The sequence below is a fragment of the Stylophora pistillata genome, chromosome 2 (assembly GCF_964205215.1).
Source record: "Stylophora pistillata chromosome 2, jaStyPist1.2, whole genome shotgun sequence".
Lineage (NCBI taxonomy): Eukaryota > Metazoa > Cnidaria > Anthozoa > Scleractinia > Pocilloporidae > Stylophora > Stylophora pistillata.
The window spans coordinates 39644455-39661307 of NC_142520.1; the positions used below are offsets into that span (position 1 = coordinate 39644455).

The window sequence follows — 16853 nt, forward strand, 5'->3', positions numbered from 1 at the left end:
GCTAGTGGGCTACCGTTGGTGTCGAGCCCCAGTTTGTGTTAATGGGATAGTCTCAGAGCCTCAGAAAATCGATTTTGGAGTCCCCCAGGGTAGCGTTTTAGGGCCCTTGTTCTTTATAATATATATTGATGACATATCTCATGTCGTTAGCCAGAGATATTCTGTTGAGCTATATGCTAATGATACGCTACTTTACTTTGCTAGTGGCGATGTTAGCATCGAGTCCAATCTGTCATCTGATTTAGATAGTGTTACTCAGTGGCTTAATGCTAATTACCTAATAGTCAACTCTACCAAATCTAAAATAATGCTTGTGGGTACCCATCAAAGGCTTGCCCCTAAGTGGTTCTCCAGTTAGCTCTATGGATAGAGCACTAGACAGTTGTGCGGGAGGTCAAGGGTTCGAGTCCCGGCCGGACAAACACTCAAGGTCTTAAAATAATTGAGAAGAATATGCCACCTTCCTATAACATCAAGAGATGGTTAGATATTCTAGTCTTCTCGGACAGGGACGAATAAACGGAGGTCCCGTCTCCTGCAGGGTTGGGGGTAGGAGACGTTGATTCCCACACACGAGATTACTGTGTGATGGATGTCCTCCCCTGGGGTGGGATGGGTGGGTTTGCAGAGCCCCATTTAAACCAGCATATGCTGAGCTGGGCATCTCTGCTAAAATATGGTTGATAAATAAATAAATAAATATCATATAACGGCCGTGACTTAAAGAGATTAGAAAATTTTAAATATCTAGGGGTTTTTATGGATCCAACACTTTCTTGGAAGTCCCACGTTAATTACTTGGGAAAGAACATCTCGTCAAGATGTTGCGTAGAGCACGAAAAATCTTGCGTCGGTCATCCTGTATCATTTTCTACCAAGCAATGATACTCCCCTTTTTTACTATTGCTCAGTTGCATGGGATAGTGTGGGGCTGTATCTAAAGGGTACCTTGATAAGCTATATAGGCGTGCGGCGAGCATCATCTTTAATAGGGCTGTGAGTGAAACATATTGTTCGTATTCTTGGTTGGCCAAGCCTTCAGTCTCGTAGAGATTATCTTAAATGCTTGCTGGTCTTCAAATCTTTGAACGGTTTAGCATCTTAGCTTCCTACTTATTAAGTGATTTTACTCAAGCTAAGAAATATCATACATTATCATACATGAATACCAGGCATAGGGATTTGATTCGTCTTCCTTTGGCCAAAAGTACTAAATATCAGGGCAGTTCTAGATGTAATGGTGGGTGCACTTTTAATTATCTGCCCAAAGCAATAAGATCGCTAGAAAGCCTTGAAACTTTTAAAACTGAGTGTAAGCGATTATTTGAACAGATCTAATTAGTTTATGTAGACTTCGTATATATTTTGTTCAGTGAGTTTTACTTTTTGTCTGTCAATTTTATGTGGCTTTGTACTGTCAAATTTTGTCTCGCAGGGCTCTCTTTAAACTAGCTATGCTAAATGTGATGCCCTGTTTAATTATCTACTAAATAAATAAATGATTAAATAAATATATCTTTGAAAATTGTCAAATTTAAGCAGAAGTGCTAGCGTCATTGTGATCATGCGTACCTGTCTCTAGACAATAAATCGATGCATTCGAAAACCTATGCAAGCAAGGAGGGAGGTCCTCGCTCATTGTTTCTCTCTGTGGGAAATGATTAATTTTCAACATCTTTAAGTATTAAGCCAACATGTGACAAGCCAAACTTTCGTACAGCTCTGGCGGCGATGCATTTTAACTCTAGTCTGGTTCTTCGGATGCTATTAAGCGTGCCTCATCTGTTTGAGCTACATCCATGGCTGTTTTCCTGTCTTTGCTAATCATACCTTCATCAAACAAGACCTCTAAAACCTCACGTAGCATATACAGGCCTTCAGGGCTGGGTTTATAACTTGCTGTCAAGTTATTCCGTTATTCACAGAAGTGACAAGTCCACCAGCATCGATGATGAGCTTCATAGTCTCAACACATGGCATAATCTCCGCAATCTTCTTTCGACGTCACCATACTTAGGGTCTTCTACCATACAGCCAAGTGTAAAAAGGTATTCCCATCTCGAGCCCAATAGTTAAAAGCCAAAAATCGCTCGATCAAATCATTGATTATATTGGAAGGTTGGGATTTGAACTCTGTGCATCATTTCTCAGAATACGTTTACAAAACGTTCAAGGTCTTTTGTAATCGGGTCATCGCACAAAATGGCTTTTTCGCATCGCTCGTATCCACAAACCAATGCAGAGTTCATACTTCTCATAATCAGCGAAAAAAGGCCCCGCGGCATAGTAAAGCAAAGAAAAATTCCTAAATGCATTTCCAAGGATTCTCTTTCTCATTATAAGTCCCTTCATTTGTAAGGCGTGTTCATTACCTTAACAATAATGATGCTCATTTGAAAACCGATATCAAACTCATTGCTTCGCGATTCGTGCGATATCGGTTTTCGCGCGCAATTTGACGCGGAATTCCCAGGTCAGGTCTTGAATTTTCTTATAGTATTATCTTAATTGACATAATTTTTTTTGTTTGTTTATTTATCGTAAACCCTCCTATAATTTGCCAAATGTAAGGAGCGCAAAGAAAAAAGATTGTCGTTGTTCCTGTACTTGTTGTTGTAGCTAACTACAGCCGCGATACCGATCTACCTTGAATACCAACATAGAGAACTTATCTTATTTCTTACATACTGAGATTTACAGTGAAGCACTATCATAAAGTATTCTGATTAGACGAACGATTTATTTTCGGAGTCGTCCGCTTCCAATCTTTGAAATGTGTCGGTCAGTAAGAAAAAAAATCTCAGTATGTATGAAATAAAAACATCAAGCCATGGAAGTGCTTAAACAATTTTCATTCACCCGTTACGATGCATCAAAAACTCACTCTTTCACTACGCTCACCCGTTTGTTTTTTTGATGCATCGCAACTTTGTGAATAAAAATCGTCTGTGCGCACGATATTTCTGATCTGCTTATCCACTGGTCTAATCCTAATCTTTCCTACTTACACGTTTTCATTTCAATCCTTTCTAACCCTTCCCACTTCTATGATCTGAACAGTAATTGTCATTATTGCCCGCCATATCTAATTATTTTTAATGTTATAGTTATGACAACTGGTGTTAAACCAAGTGCGTCTCAAGTTGATACTACTACTTCATTCCAGACACCTGTCTCGTAAACAGGGTATTAATTTTGCTAAGAGAAACTATTACTTGGTCACACCTCGGAGAGAAAGGTCAATTTACATGTCTCCCCTAATGCCCTAGAGGATGGCAGTACTTATCCATACATCTTCTTTCACATTCCTAACTAAGGGCGTACGAGATGAAGCTGACCACACTTAAGCCGCTTCGTTCCTCAAGAGCCTTGGTTCTCTCTTTTATCTTGCTCTTCTTGCCATTTTCTTTTCTCCCCTAGCACTTTAGCTTGAAGTTCGGCATATTCTCTACACAAGCAAGACAAAAACTGTACAATGGAGATCGAAGAAATAATTACCACATCGAAAAGGTAAGTGTCCATCAGCGAATGAAAGTCGCTCACCATAACCTAGAAAACTTTAGCCTAACTAACCAGTAGCCGTGTTCGAAGTGATTAAGGTTTCAAGTTTATCCAGAAACAAAAAATCCACCTCGGTATTGCTTCAACCCACAAAAATTCTCCCGCGTTTTCCAGACACGTCACGGTAACCTTCTCTAATCCTATGTCACGGGAACCGGCTAAAGAAGTCAGTAATTTTCGTTTTCAAAAAAAATTCTTTCATGTTCTAGGATTCCATTTTAAAGCACCTTTCTAAATGAGTTTCGTAAACCCGAACAGAAAGTAATCGCAGTGGTCAATCAGAACAAAGGAAAACATAATTATTACCAAAAGCTAATGAGAAATCAGAATCCAAGCAAGCGAACGGCCTAAAGCGCGAGAAGGGCGAGAGACCATGTCGCGCTCTGCACTTGATTGGTTGAAAAATTGGTGTGAGTTTTCTAGACCAGTTTTCGAGTTACCTTCTGAGCGATATAGCCTTGCTTTTCAAGTCGACGTTAATCGCTTGTATTCTTCGTACTTCTTCCCATAATATATCTTCACTCTTGTTACATTCTCTCCATTTTAGAAATAAACCTGGCCACAGAACCTGTAGAGAAAGGATCGCATATAAGCAATTTTACCATATTTTGGTGGTGTCCATGGTCAAATCAAGGCATATTGAAAATAATTTTTAAGATACACTTTTCAATCTGAAAATGCGTTACAGAGTAAATTTTCTTATATAATTTTCAAAGGCCGAGATAAAGATTCCACACTTTCAGAAGGATACATCTCCCTTAACGTGATAACTTCCGAGAATCTATGAACTTACAAGACTTTGAGACGCTACAGACGGCCAAAGAACAGAGCTGTTTGCTTCGTACATAGGATTTAACAGAGGCTTCAGGATATCTGCTTGGTTCAGATGTGACCTGTAGAGAGGGAAGAAGGGGAAGATGGATATTTAACGACATCAGTTTAACAAATAGACCCCATATTGCAGTGCAACATGGAGTTGCAACCTGGAGTACAAGATAACAGCTGACGTCAAACATGGTAAGAATAAAAAACGTGGCACACGAGGCGGTAGCTATTTAAACTCTTGGGTAAAGAGAGGCATTGTGGGTGTAATAAAGTGCTTTGCCCAAGAACACAACACACTGACGTGCCAGGTCTCGAACCCAGACCCCTCAACCCCCTGCGCAGGCTGTTAGGCGACCATAGTTTCCACAAATCCACCACTTATGTAGAATCATACATGACGAATAGTAAGAAAAATGCAACAATAAATTTAGCATACACAAAAAATAACTATTTAACGTACTTGCCACTTACCACAACGAAATTGTCTTGGATTTTAGCTTCGCTGCTTGTCTCTCGCCCTCGTTATTGCACAAAAATGTCCCTGTAACGACAACAACGTGGTCGAGTGTCGAAATACAAAAATAGATCACATATCAAAGCAGGGAAAGGTTTTACTCGTTTTTATCTGTTAGCGGGGGTTACTTACCGAATTGTGAGGAATATGCGTGTTCAAAAAGAGCGATGAGAAAGCGGTCATTGAATTCAAAAGAGCATGGAAACTGCTGGTAAATCTACAAGTCAACGACAAAAAAAAAACGAAGTTAGACAATCGCCTTAATCTCCTGAAATAAAAGAGCAATTTCCAACTGAACAAATCGACAGTGGTTTAGCGTTTTTTTTTAACCAGAATGTCGACGTCAAATGAAACGAATATTTCAGTGCGTGACACTGAGATATTCATCACGGGTTTATTACGAATCAACTTAGCGGCCTGCTCCCAGTTGGCTTGTCAGCTCAATTCGTTGAGCGCTGCACTAGTATCGCAGAGGTCAGTGGTTCGAATCCCGTACAGGCCTGATTTTTTTCAGGTCTGATTTTCGCTATTGCGTAAATAGCGCTCTCTACTGCGAGGATCGTGCATCATACGTATCTATAACCGCAGTTCAAAATATATGAACTTCATATATTCATCATAGTTGTTTGTACTCTTATCAACAACGGCCGATTGGCCAATCAGATCAGGACATTACTACCAATTGTGGTAAAAGCAATGGTACCATATAAAGACATTGCTGAAAAAAAGTATCATTTTACACTCTTACCTGCCAAACACAGTCCAAGAAGAGAAGAAAAACTGGCCCCTGTCCCTTGTACCTATTTGGAGACAAGCCTACTTTGACGCACCGCTCGGCGAATGGATGGCCTCCACGCAGCCATTCTCTGTCAATCAGCTCTTCAAACCTGTATGGGATCACGGGAAGTGGTTTGAAATCTGCACTGAAATTTCACTTCCGTGATCTCATAAGTAATTCTCTTTTCTGTCTGCCACACAGTTCTCATGATGTAAGTCCTGAAAATTTGATATTGGATCTAGCACGAATGTGTCGCTCGCGCGAAGAAACCCCGGTTTAAAATAAATTATGAAACGCGCTTGGTTGGGTCATGATGTTGTGCGGGAGGTCGATCGTTTAAGGCCAAGACCGGACCAACATTCAAGGTCTTGAAATAATTGAGGAGAATGAACTGCCTTTAGTGTGACATCTACAAATGGTTAGACATTCTAGTCTTCTCGGATAAGAAGATAAACCGCAGGCCCCGTCTCCTGCATCTTCTCGGCACTGGTTAGCAATTGCAAGGGACGTTAAAGAACACACGCACTTCTCGAAAATAGTAATAGCTTTCGGTGTTGTGTTCTGGTCTTGTCATTGTTTACACAAGCCCAAATTTAAACCAGTTTTAAAGCTGAACTGAGCCAGCATTGTCTAATAACGCAAATGATTAAACTGAATTCACTGATAAGGTATAAGTTTTTCCTAACCCTTTTGTCGTTCTACAGTGAGGGTCCAACAGAACCTGTGCTAATGATGTCACTTGTAATGTCGCATCTGTTCCAGCATCACCATGTACCAACACAGTCGTTCCTTAATAAAACAAAAAACACACACACACATACACACAAGAAATCGAATCAAATGCATGGGTCAGTGACTGAAATGTTTAATAGCTTTCGGACCTACAACATACTTTGACACAAGTAATGGCTGTTAAGAACCACTCATGCAAACACAATTAATTGACACTAATTGCATGCCTAATAAAAAGTGGCCGTGCCAATTTCATTATCTAAATCAGAAAACAAAAAAATAAATAAGCAAATAAAAAAGAGACACTGGTAACAACTAAACACAGATTAACAATGACATCGTTTTTATTTGAAACTGAGAAGGGTGGGTTAACTTAGAACACTGTGAAATCGCTTCAGAGTGCCTTTGTTTTTTGGTAGATTCCCAGCTAACATCGTGGAAATATCATTCTTCTTCAATGAGGCATGTGGTTTTGAAAAATATTAATTTTGTGAGACTTTTTCTCTACAGCTTCAAACCAAAAGAGTGACGTTAAACTATACCTTGTGTATCCAAGCATTGTGCTATGAAACAAGCTGTAGATAAAACACTTTGAACATAATCCAACCATGAGCTTGCTTCCAGTTTAGACAGCCATGAGTTCATGCTGAGGTTTGGATCCATACTGGCTGAAAACCCAAATTGATTCCAATGTTGTTAAAACACAGTACTCATACAAGTAGAATTATTTCTCAGTTTAAAAACTGATGTTATCTGTCATAATAACGTGAAATCACACCAGTGACAGTGATTTAGAATCAATTTGCGACTAAATGTAAATTTAGACTGTTTTTATATTCATTGTTTTCATCAGGGACAGTATTTGACAATTTTACAAGCCTATCAAACATTACAATGATGTTAAATCTCCAGATACAAGAAAGCAGAGGTTATTAATTTAAACTATTGATTTTGAGATTTGGCAAACTACTACTTTAGTCAAGTACACAATTTATATAAAATTAATTCTCCCTCTAGGTATAATTTATTCCTTACCTCCATTACACTTGCTTCAAACACTTACTAACAGTGGAAATTCTCACTCAGAATAAAGGAATGCATGTCTTCGCATCTCACTTTTTCACAATTTTTAGTGAGAGCTAATCCAAACCCCCCCCCCCCCACCCTCTCCACCCCTGTAGATGATGCCATGACAGGCATCTCACTCTTTGACAGCAATTTTTTTTGAATTACAGTTGGTGCTTTCTTTCTCCAGGGCCCAGTTGTTCAAAGCAAACAATGCTATCCAACAGATAGATTGCTTGCCATCTGATAAGTGTTACCAAACGTGCTGTGCCATCCACTGGATAGGGATTAATTCCGTGGATAGTCTCCTTATAGTCTGTGCATGAGCAATTTATCTGTTGCTATCCAACAGATGAATTGCTTGCCATCTGATAAGTGTCACCAAATGTGCTGTGGCCATTCCATGGCCAGTACAAAGTTATCAAACTGCAGTTTTTAATCATTTGTGCAAGCACTTTCAAAATCATTTTGTTAATGCCCATATACCTTCAAGAAGTTTTGCAATACTATCAGTGAGTGCTGGGTATCTCTCAATGCTTTGATTAACTCTCTTCCACTGAGGGTAATGAGATTCTGGTTCCACCCCTCCTCCTGCAAAGATGAAAAAAAAAAAAAAAAAAAAAAAAAACAGCTTAATATTAAGACAAAATTTGTACAGACAAAAATCTCCCCCCAACTTTGTGCAGATCATTCAGCAAAATGCCTTGTCAAGTAGTAGGAAATTTTACCAAAACTGTAGAAATTCTTCACAATTTTCCATTATCCATAACGGTACCATACTGATCATAGAAATGATGTCAACAATGTTCAAAACTTTACAGTAAAGCCACTCAGCTCTACCTCTTGGTTTCATTTTTTTTAATCTTTGAACAATATTGATACAGCTTCTACAATCAATAAGATTGTAGACAATGGAAAATTGAGATCATTGTGTCACGAAGGGTTTAATAAATTTTCAAGAAATGAATGGGGAGTAATCTTTGCATCTCATCCGGGGGGGGGGGGGGGGGGAGGGGAGAGAAGTAATAAGGAAACCAGGAAAACTGCAGCTGTGTGGGCCACTTCACAATTGTACAAGTACAGACTTAATCCTTACTGTTTGCTATACAATTAATAATATAATAATATAATATACTAATTATTGTGATATTAACTTGGAGAGTTTGGTTTTAGATTGACTAATAATCCCTAACTGATGTTTTTCTATATTCTCATCACTTGTCCGCTTGATATCGTATAGATATTGTAAGGAGAAATTCCATCTCAATCACTCATGGGAGTTAGAGGATTAACCTATACCTCTTTATAATTAACAATTATTCGCCGAAGGCGAGGTGAATATCGTTGAATAATCCCCGAGACAAAGTCAAGGGGATTATTTGACAATATTCACCGAACTTGAGGCGAATAATTGTTTCAGTATAATTTCAGAGCTGAACAACAGAGAAATTTCTAAAATCATAACATTTCAGTAACATTTGTTAACATTTTATTTTTAACATTTTATATATTAAACTGCATGGAGTGGTTTATATAGTGTCATATAAGGAACCGCTCAACCAATCAGATTGCTGGAAACTCTTTGCTCAGCTCTGATATTAAACTAATATCCAATATTAATATTATTAATATTAATTATACTAATATTTGTGATAATTATCAATTACCTTTGCTTCTGCTGTTCATGGTGGCAGCTGATGATCTGGTGTCAATAAGGAACCGCTCAACCAATCAGATTGCTGGAAACTCTTTGCTCAGCTCTGATATTATACTAATATTTGTGATAATTATCAATTACCTTTGCTTCTACTGTTCATGGCGGCAGCTGATGATCTGGTGTCAATAATAACTCCCTTAGATTCTCCACCTAACGTAGCATTGACCAATTTCTCATCTTCGCGACTTCTTTTACTTGCTATAGCAGTTAATGGTTGACCACATCGTAAAAGAACAACCTGTGTATCATGCAAGGATATTGTTTAAGGTTTTGTTGAAAGTAAGGCTGTTCTGTAACAAACGAAATGTTTATCAGGCAATAATTAACTGTAGCCCACAAAAAATGATGCAAGATCACGAAACAGTTATGTATTTATTTTAAGCTTCTGGCAGCTGTTAAGAAAAATCAGGTTCTGGGATGAGTTTAATTACTTTTTTTTTTTAACTTCCACAAAGTGATTGTTCATTCTCCCCTCTAGCATATACAAAACTGAATTGTGCAAGCTTGCATGCAACTAAATTGTCACAAGAGGACTGCAGAATCTAAGACATAAACTACAAGGTAGTGCAAGAGAGTGCTAAGTCAGGCTCCCCACTGAAGTGGTTACATGAATATTCTCACCCCATTTCGTTTGTGATAGTAGCTAAGAACAGGAAACCTTCCTGACTGTCGAAACTGAGCAGATGCTTTCAGAGTATCATCTGATATCATGGCAGGTACCACAACACTTGCTGGATAACTTGGGCATATCTGAAATAAAAGAGAAAGAAGAAAAAAAAAAGAAGGTTATACTTATGGTTTAAAGATTACAACTTTGTGAGAACTGATCTTAAGGATGGAAGACTGAAGAAATCCTTGCTTCAGAAGGAGCTCATAAAAAAGTGTTCTTACAGACTTAGAAGAAGCCTACAAATAAACTGGAATAAATATTGGAACTTACAATCAAACACAATCTCCGAGGAATTTTGCAATTTAACTTATTATCCTTGCCTCTTCATTTGAAAATTTGTTTATTTTTTAAATTCAATTTTCTCTTTCTGTCTTTTTTTTTCATTCATAGATTGCAAAAGACATTAACATGAAAGGGAATCTAATTACCCATTCTGCTTACTATAAGTGCCCTGTTTTATTGCCACCACCTTTTGAAATTATGTGAGTGTGATTACGTATATGTGCACGATCCTTCGCAGTAAAGCACTATTTGAGCAATAGTGAAAATCAGACCTGAAAAAAAAAAAATTTCAGGCCTGTACGGGATTCGAACCACTGACCTCTGCGATACTAGTGCAGCGCTCTACCAATTGAGCTAACAAGCCAACTGGGAGCAGGCCATCAAATTAATTCGACATAAACCCGTAAATGATAAATCAAACAACAACAAACATATGAAACATATGTATGAACTGCGGTTATGAAATGTATATGTGCATGATCCTTCGCAGTAAAGCACTATTTGAGCAATAGTGAAAATCAGACCTGAAAAAAAAAAAAAAAAAATGTTTCATATGTTTCATTTGTTTGTTGTTGTTTGAGTGTGATTAATAACAAAAGAATGGGCTTACCTTATAACCACTATTCACATGACTTATTCTCCAGCCCTGTGTTAATGAAGAGAGTTTCAAGAATTCCATTTCTGTACTAAATATATCCCATCCGTCTTCATCAATGGCTCTTAGATGTCGGTAGAAGAAAGGATACCTCAAATTTGTATTTTCTGGGGAATGAACAATTGCACATACAGTCACATGACTATTTATACTAAGTCTTGTAAGTATGACCAGGAAGGAATAGATGGTGAAGCAATGGAATATTGCACTGTAGTTTGGAATATTCAGTAGACTAAAGCATAATTGTATCAAAAATACATTTAACTTGTAATCATTAGTAATTTAAAAGGCACATGCCATAAAGAGTCTTTGAAAATCATAACATGAAACCCATTGTTAATCAGAAGGATTCTACAGATACATTGCAATCCTTGGGGAAAGTTCAATGATAAATATCCTTCCAAGTAGCACACAGTAAAAAAATAATAATAATTTTACCCAATATAAAGGAATCTTATGATGTCACGAGTTTGGCTTGTCTTATAATCCAGTACAAGATTGCATGTAAATCAACCAGATCTAAAACTCTGCTAGACTTGATGAGGACACTTGCAATAATATTTGAGAGATAATGCTAGTGAAAGCAAGGCCAAGATATAAAAAAGCCAGAATTTCTTCATCTACTGAAATGTCCCCTTTAAGCTTATTGTGTTTATAGTACTCATTAGGCAATTCCATGATAGCACAATTTTCAATCCACTGCACATTATATAGAACTCTTCTACTAACTTTCCAAGGCCCAAAGTGTATTTATCATTTTTTTAAATTCAGATCAGACGAATATTTTCCTGTTTTTTCACACTTAAATAATATATCTTTATTACACGACTCGGGCAGTCAGAGGGCCAATAACTAAAATCAACCAATCAAAATGCCCTATTGCCGGTCAATATTCTCTCAGTATTGGACCAGGCACTGTCCCGAATGGTCCCGAATGATACCACACTTGTGTCCCTTTGAACTTCAGTCGTATAATAAATCTCTTATTAACCAAGCTTGCTCGGGACCGTACTGGAAGAATATCATCCCTCTGTCTTTTTTGTACAGACCTTGCTGCGCTCAGTCCATACTGTCAAGACCTTGGGCCAATATTCTCCCAGTAATGCCAGTGCTTGGTTAATAAGATATATGTACATCTTACCAACTGTTGAGAGAACTTCAATAGAGGAAGCCACATTCAATGCCTCTTCAATGTTGCTAAACTTCAGTTTAACCACATCAAAGTTTTTACAACGGATTGCCAATATTCCCTGCTGTCCGCTGACTTTCTTCTCAACATGTTCCACTGCTGAGTGCAATAGCTGCAAGTCAAACAGTTAAAAACTATATTCCTTTTCTCAAAGTAATGTGTATAGAGCCGAGGGAAAAACAATTCAAGCTACTTCAACATAATTTTGACCTGAAAGTCATTTTAAACAAAAGCAAGTAACTGTTTTCAGGACGGTTGTCAATTCTGAAGCCATTTGTATTGTTTCCTTTGAATTGCATGGTAATTTAAACTTGTATTTCTTATTAATTAAAAAGTTTATGGACTAAAAATAAATCAGTTTTACTTGTGAATGACGGCAAATAACATAATGATCCTCACCATAACAAATTATGATCAATATAACATAATGGTCCTCACATGAAATTAAGATCGATTGAAAAAGAAGCACAACAAAACTCGGACTTAGACAGGGCTCAAGGCATTATAAGTCTGTGACAAGCACAGGTCGAGTCTCTATCAGAGCCTGGAGAAGGTTACTTTCTCAGTCTATAAATGTCTCAATTACAGTTCAACTGTGATGGTAGTTCTGTCACTAGCTTGTAGATCTATTTTTAAGATAGCATCAGGTGTACTTCAAAAATCAACAATTCAGTGATGTGCAACTGCTGAATATTCAGCCCAGTTTGTTGAATCGTGTACACATTTTTAAGGTTACTTTTTATATAAACCGTGGTACTTCTAATATAATTTTTAAAGTTAATCGTCTTTGGATATTCAGACTTCACATCGACTGGTTAACTTGGGTTACCAGGACAACTCTTTGCATGAGCAGAAATGTTTTTCATGTTTGCATTTGGAACGGAAGGTAAATATTCAAATCGTTGGTTCCGGAAGTTATCCATGATTTCTTTCCAAGAAAATTTGCTTATCTCCTGGATTCTTAGGAACAATTTTGAAGAGGAAGCAAACCCTAGCTCAAAAAATTTAAAATTGGAACCATCAAATAAAGACTGTAACCAGGGATTAGCCTGAGGAAATTTGAACTTCATCATGCCAAAGTCAAAAATCAACCAGTACACAAGTTTAACTCTGAATGCTGTATATTCTGTTCAACTACCTCAATTAGTTCCTAGTAAAATTATTTGCGAGCTATTGTTATTTTGAGTGACTTACAATCAGCTCATCCTTATGTTCTGTTCTAGAAGAGAAGATCAAGTGATGTCCTGTCACGCACAAAGTTCCTTCTAGATAGGCTAACTCTCTGCGCTTGAGACAAACATTGTCAGTACGCGGTGATTTGATATACTCCACAAACTCCATCAGTTAGAAGTGATCACATCAGTAAAAAGCAACAGAAATGTGTATAGACATAAAATTCCCAGGTTATCATGTATTTTCGTCACGATTAGCCGCCGGCTGGCCCGAGCAACCAGGCAATGTGAGCCTTCTATCAGCGGACGTACGCATGAATTCAACATGGCGTCAAGGCAAGCGCTCGCACCTAAACTTTATAAAAGGTTTTTGCAAGTTTGTGAGCAATGGCCGGTCGATCAGAATCGATTAGGAAGGGATCTTGGAGAACATCTGAAAGGGAATCTCGTGCCTCGCATAAAAAATTCCCAGATTGACGTAAGTGAACATTTTTGAGTTCTTAAATTTCTTTTTTCATCGATTAATTTCACCTGCTCTGACTTGTCTTACGTAACCTACCTACTTACCTGCGTAACTTAACTGCATTAGGGCGCTTCACGTTTGATGATTAAAGGAGCATACCTCAGCGATCTCCTTCATGGTTCGTTACAGAGACACAGCTTCATCAAAAGAACTCGCTAGCTTTCAGTTTTTGTGATAATAAACTTGAATCAACTGTAAACGGCACAGCAGTCTACCATTACAGTTAGTGCGTTAGATCTTGGCTTTAAATATGTTTTACTGTCCTCACAAAAAAGGTTTATAGAATGTCATTTATGGCCTTTTTATTTTATTAACGGTAAACTCCTATTCTTTGATAGTTCTATCCAAAGTATCTGATGTTGAATTTTAACCTTTCAGCCAAAAGAGGCTGAAAAAATGCTTGACAGTCTCTTAAAGATAAGTTCAAACTACTACAGAAACAAGGTTAGTATAATGCTAATTAAACTCTAAATTACTTGACTTTTGGTTGACATTACCTTGTAGAGATCATATTTTTTTATCATTCTGAAATTTGCTCAAGATTTTTGATAATTTATTGCTTGGTATGTTAATTTCTACTTCATAGTACCCCAGGCAAAAAGAAACAGCATTTACTACAAATAGTGTACAGGATTGTCAGGAAGCTGCATCATATTATCTGTCATCAGGTATTACTTTTTAGTATAATTTCAACACTCTGATTGGTTGAGCGGTTCCTTATATGACGCTATACAAACCACTCCACGCGGTTTATATAAAATGTTGAAATAAAATGTTAATAAATGTTACTAAAATGTTATGATTGTAGAAATTTCTCTGTTATTCAGCTCTGAAATTATGCTAAAACAATTATTCACCTCAGGCTCAGTGAATATTGTTGAATTATCCCCTTGACTTTGTCTCGAGGATTATTTGATGATATTCACCTCGCCTTCAGCGAATAATTGTTAAATATAGAACACTGTGTAAATAAAGTAAAGATCAACTCAGCTTATGATACTGTCGGGAGAAATTAGATATTAGGCACTCTTAAAAAGGCAGAAAGAGTTCATGCAAATTTAACTGAAGTAAACATTTTTTTAAACTTTTCTCACCATGTCCAGCATTGTCTGTTCACATTGCTCATTCCCCAACGTATTTCTTTCCTTCAGATTTTCAGAAGAAATCGAAACAGCAAAGTTGGTGGGAGAAACTGATTCGTAAGAAGCCAACTGCCAGTTAAAACAGTGCTCTAGTTGCACTGATTCCAAATGCTGAATGGAGAAAGTTGTCACTTGATGTCAAAATAATTAGCATGCAGTGGTTTTGCATATGCCTGCCTCTTAACCCTTGACACCCTAATATCAGCCTTCATATTCTCCATACTGTTCACTATACATTTCTTAAGGTGCTGACAAGGAGAATTTGTTTCAGAATCAGACTTGGCAATCATTTCCTCTTAATTATTCTCCTGATCACAATGTGTGATTCAGGGGGGGGGGGATGATTTTGTAAGAGGAATTGGATGCAAGTCACTCTTGGGAGTTATGCAAAACTCAAACCAATGGTCATGTTCTCATTTGTGTTTCTTTGTTGTTTACACTTACTGTAAATCCTGTATTAAGCCCCCCCTCCCTCTAATAAGTCCCCTCTTCTATTAAGCCCCCCCCCCCCCTGAAAAAAAAATTTCAAAATAACGCTCCATGTCAGCAAGCACAATAAATTTATTCAAGTACTGTACATCATATCCTGGAGGTGAACATCAGGCTAAATTAATGAGCTCTCCCCCCCCCCACTCTAATAAGGCACCCCCCCAAAGTATTTGAGATAAATAAGCCCCCTGGGGAGCTTAGTAGAGGATATACAGTATTAACCTTTGTTCTCATTGTCTTTGGATTGGTCTTATTTGGTTCTTGTGTGGTGTTATGAAACTCAAACAAGAGCTGTATTGATGAGCTCTCTGCATAATATAAAGAGTAGCAACTGTGGGAGTGCCAGAGTTTATTAAAATTACAGTGGAGCCCTTCTAATTTGAACTCCCTAGAGGAAATAAAAAAATGGTTGAAGTTAGCAGGGGTTTGAGTTAGCTGATAGAAAGTGACTGAAAAAATGCAGTAGAGGGATCTCTGGTCTTGTTCAAGTTACCATAGAGTCAGAGTTAGCAGAGTTCTACTGTGCCTTCGGGAATCAGTAGTTTTGTTGCATCCAATCTATGCAATAAGAGGGAGAAAATTAGAAAGCTAGGTTAACACAGTGCTAGAGAGCAGTGCCTTGCTAGACTGCAATTCTTTTGAAATTAACATCAGTTCAGTTGCATAAATTTTGATATTTTGTAAACCGGAAAGCCAATATAACAAAGAGCCAGAGAGCAGTGCCTTGCTAGGCTGGAATTTTTCTGAAATTAAAATCAGTTCGGTGGCACAAAATTTTGGTGATTTGGAATTTCTTTTTTTTTTTCAATAACAGTAACTGGGTGACTTATTGAAAGAGGGCGCATTTTTGTTTATTAGTTACAACATGGAAACAAGGGCTAACTTTTGATATGTGATAAGTATGACATCATCTTGGGATCTTTATTTAAAAGGTTTGACCTCTGGATTGAAATAAATTTATTTGTAAATATTAATCTGCCTTTGTTTTTTGCTTCATTAGCATTTTACATCTAATCGAAGATGAAGTGTTGGTACGTAGCACTCCAGCCTTAGACCATTTCAGTTGCTATGGTTTTAGGGAAAAACTTTTGGCATCTAGATTTGCAGCAAATATCATAATCTTGGTGACCTGTTAAGCAAGCTGTAATCTTGTTATTACATACTGAGAGAGATTCACTGAGAATTAATTAATTTAATAATTTCTCACAACCACTTTACAAGTCAGAAGTTTGAGCTTAGAACCTTTTTGTTGTGTATGAGACATGGAAATAAAGGGAAAATTTACAACAGTGAGAAATGTAATTCCTACAGATTTCCATAATAAAGACTGTAAACTGCACAATTTTATTGGACTCTTTCAGAAATACAGGCAGGATTTATCATTCTTGGCCTGACTTGGTGAAAATACTATCATTTTTGAGTTTTCGAGGCCAGAAATGCTAATTTCCTTAATTGTCTCCCATTTCCCTTTAACTCCCATGAGTGACCAAGACAGAATTTTTTTCCTTACACTATCAGTACAACATCAAACAATCAACT

At 37.5% G+C, this 16853-nt stretch overlaps 2 protein-coding genes across 4 annotated transcripts; one reads left to right on the forward strand and one right to left on the reverse strand.

Moving 5' to 3' along the window:
* Positions 1-2866: 2866 nt before the first annotated feature.
* Positions 2867-14888, reverse strand: LOC111341771 (myotubularin-related protein 9-like). 3 transcript variants are annotated; one of them, XM_088748200.1, is made up of 14 exons: positions 14778-14888; positions 11941-12100; positions 10755-10906; positions 9814-9942; positions 9274-9430; positions 7962-8066; positions 6953-7078; positions 6365-6467; positions 5649-5787; positions 5033-5117; positions 4858-4927; positions 4355-4454; positions 4002-4129; positions 2867-3448 (listed from the first exon to the last, which is right to left on the reverse strand). In XM_088748200.1, exons 1-14 carry the CDS (start codon positions 14787-14789, stop codon positions 3361-3363), a joined length of 1554 nt encoding a protein of 517 aa, XP_088604326.1. In that variant the 5' UTR covers positions 14790-14888; the 3' UTR covers positions 2867-3360. The 3 variants fall into 3 exon arrangements, with proteins under 3 accessions (XP_088604326.1, XP_022804510.2, XP_088604325.1); XM_022948775.2 differs by lacking the exon at positions 14778-14888 and adding an exon at positions 13183-13469; XM_088748199.1 differs by lacking the exon at positions 14778-14888 and adding an exon at positions 13183-13469 and having other exon boundaries at positions 2867-3468.
* Positions 13486-16288, forward strand: LOC111341775 (ubiquinol-cytochrome c reductase complex assembly factor 2). Its single transcript, XM_022948787.2, has 4 exons — positions 13486-13638; positions 14062-14127; positions 14270-14351; positions 14835-16288. Exons 1-4 carry the CDS (start codon positions 13486-13488, stop codon positions 14903-14905), a joined length of 372 nt encoding a protein of 123 aa, XP_022804522.1. The 3' UTR covers positions 14906-16288.
* Positions 16289-16853: the final 565 nt, after the last annotated feature.

Bases quoted from the DNA above. Each gene is read 5' to 3' on its own strand.
- LOC111341775 (XM_022948787.2), top strand. From the start codon at position 13,486: ATGGCGTCAAGGCAAGCGCTCGCACCTAAACTTTATAAAAGGTTTTTG. The intron at 13,639-14,061 runs GTAAGTGAACAT...TTAACCTTTCAG, and splicing joins TAAAAAATTCCCAGATTGAC to CCAAAAGAGGCTGAAAAAAT. The intron at 14,128-14,269 runs GTTAGTATAATG...TCTACTTCATAG, and splicing joins CAAACTACTACAGAAACAAG to TACCCCAGGCAAAAAGAAAC.
- LOC111341771 (XM_022948775.2), bottom strand. From the start codon at position 13,329: ATGGAGTTTGTGGAGTATATCAAATCACCGCGTACTGACAATGTTTGT. The intron at 9,943-10,754 runs GTAAGCCCATTC...CTTTTATTTCAG, and splicing joins ATGTGAATAGTGGTTATAAG to ATATGCCCAAGTTATCCAGC. The intron at 8,067-9,273 runs GTAATTGATAAT...TCATCTTTGCAG, and splicing joins CATGAACAGTAGAAGCAAAG to GAGGAGGGGTGGAACCAGAA.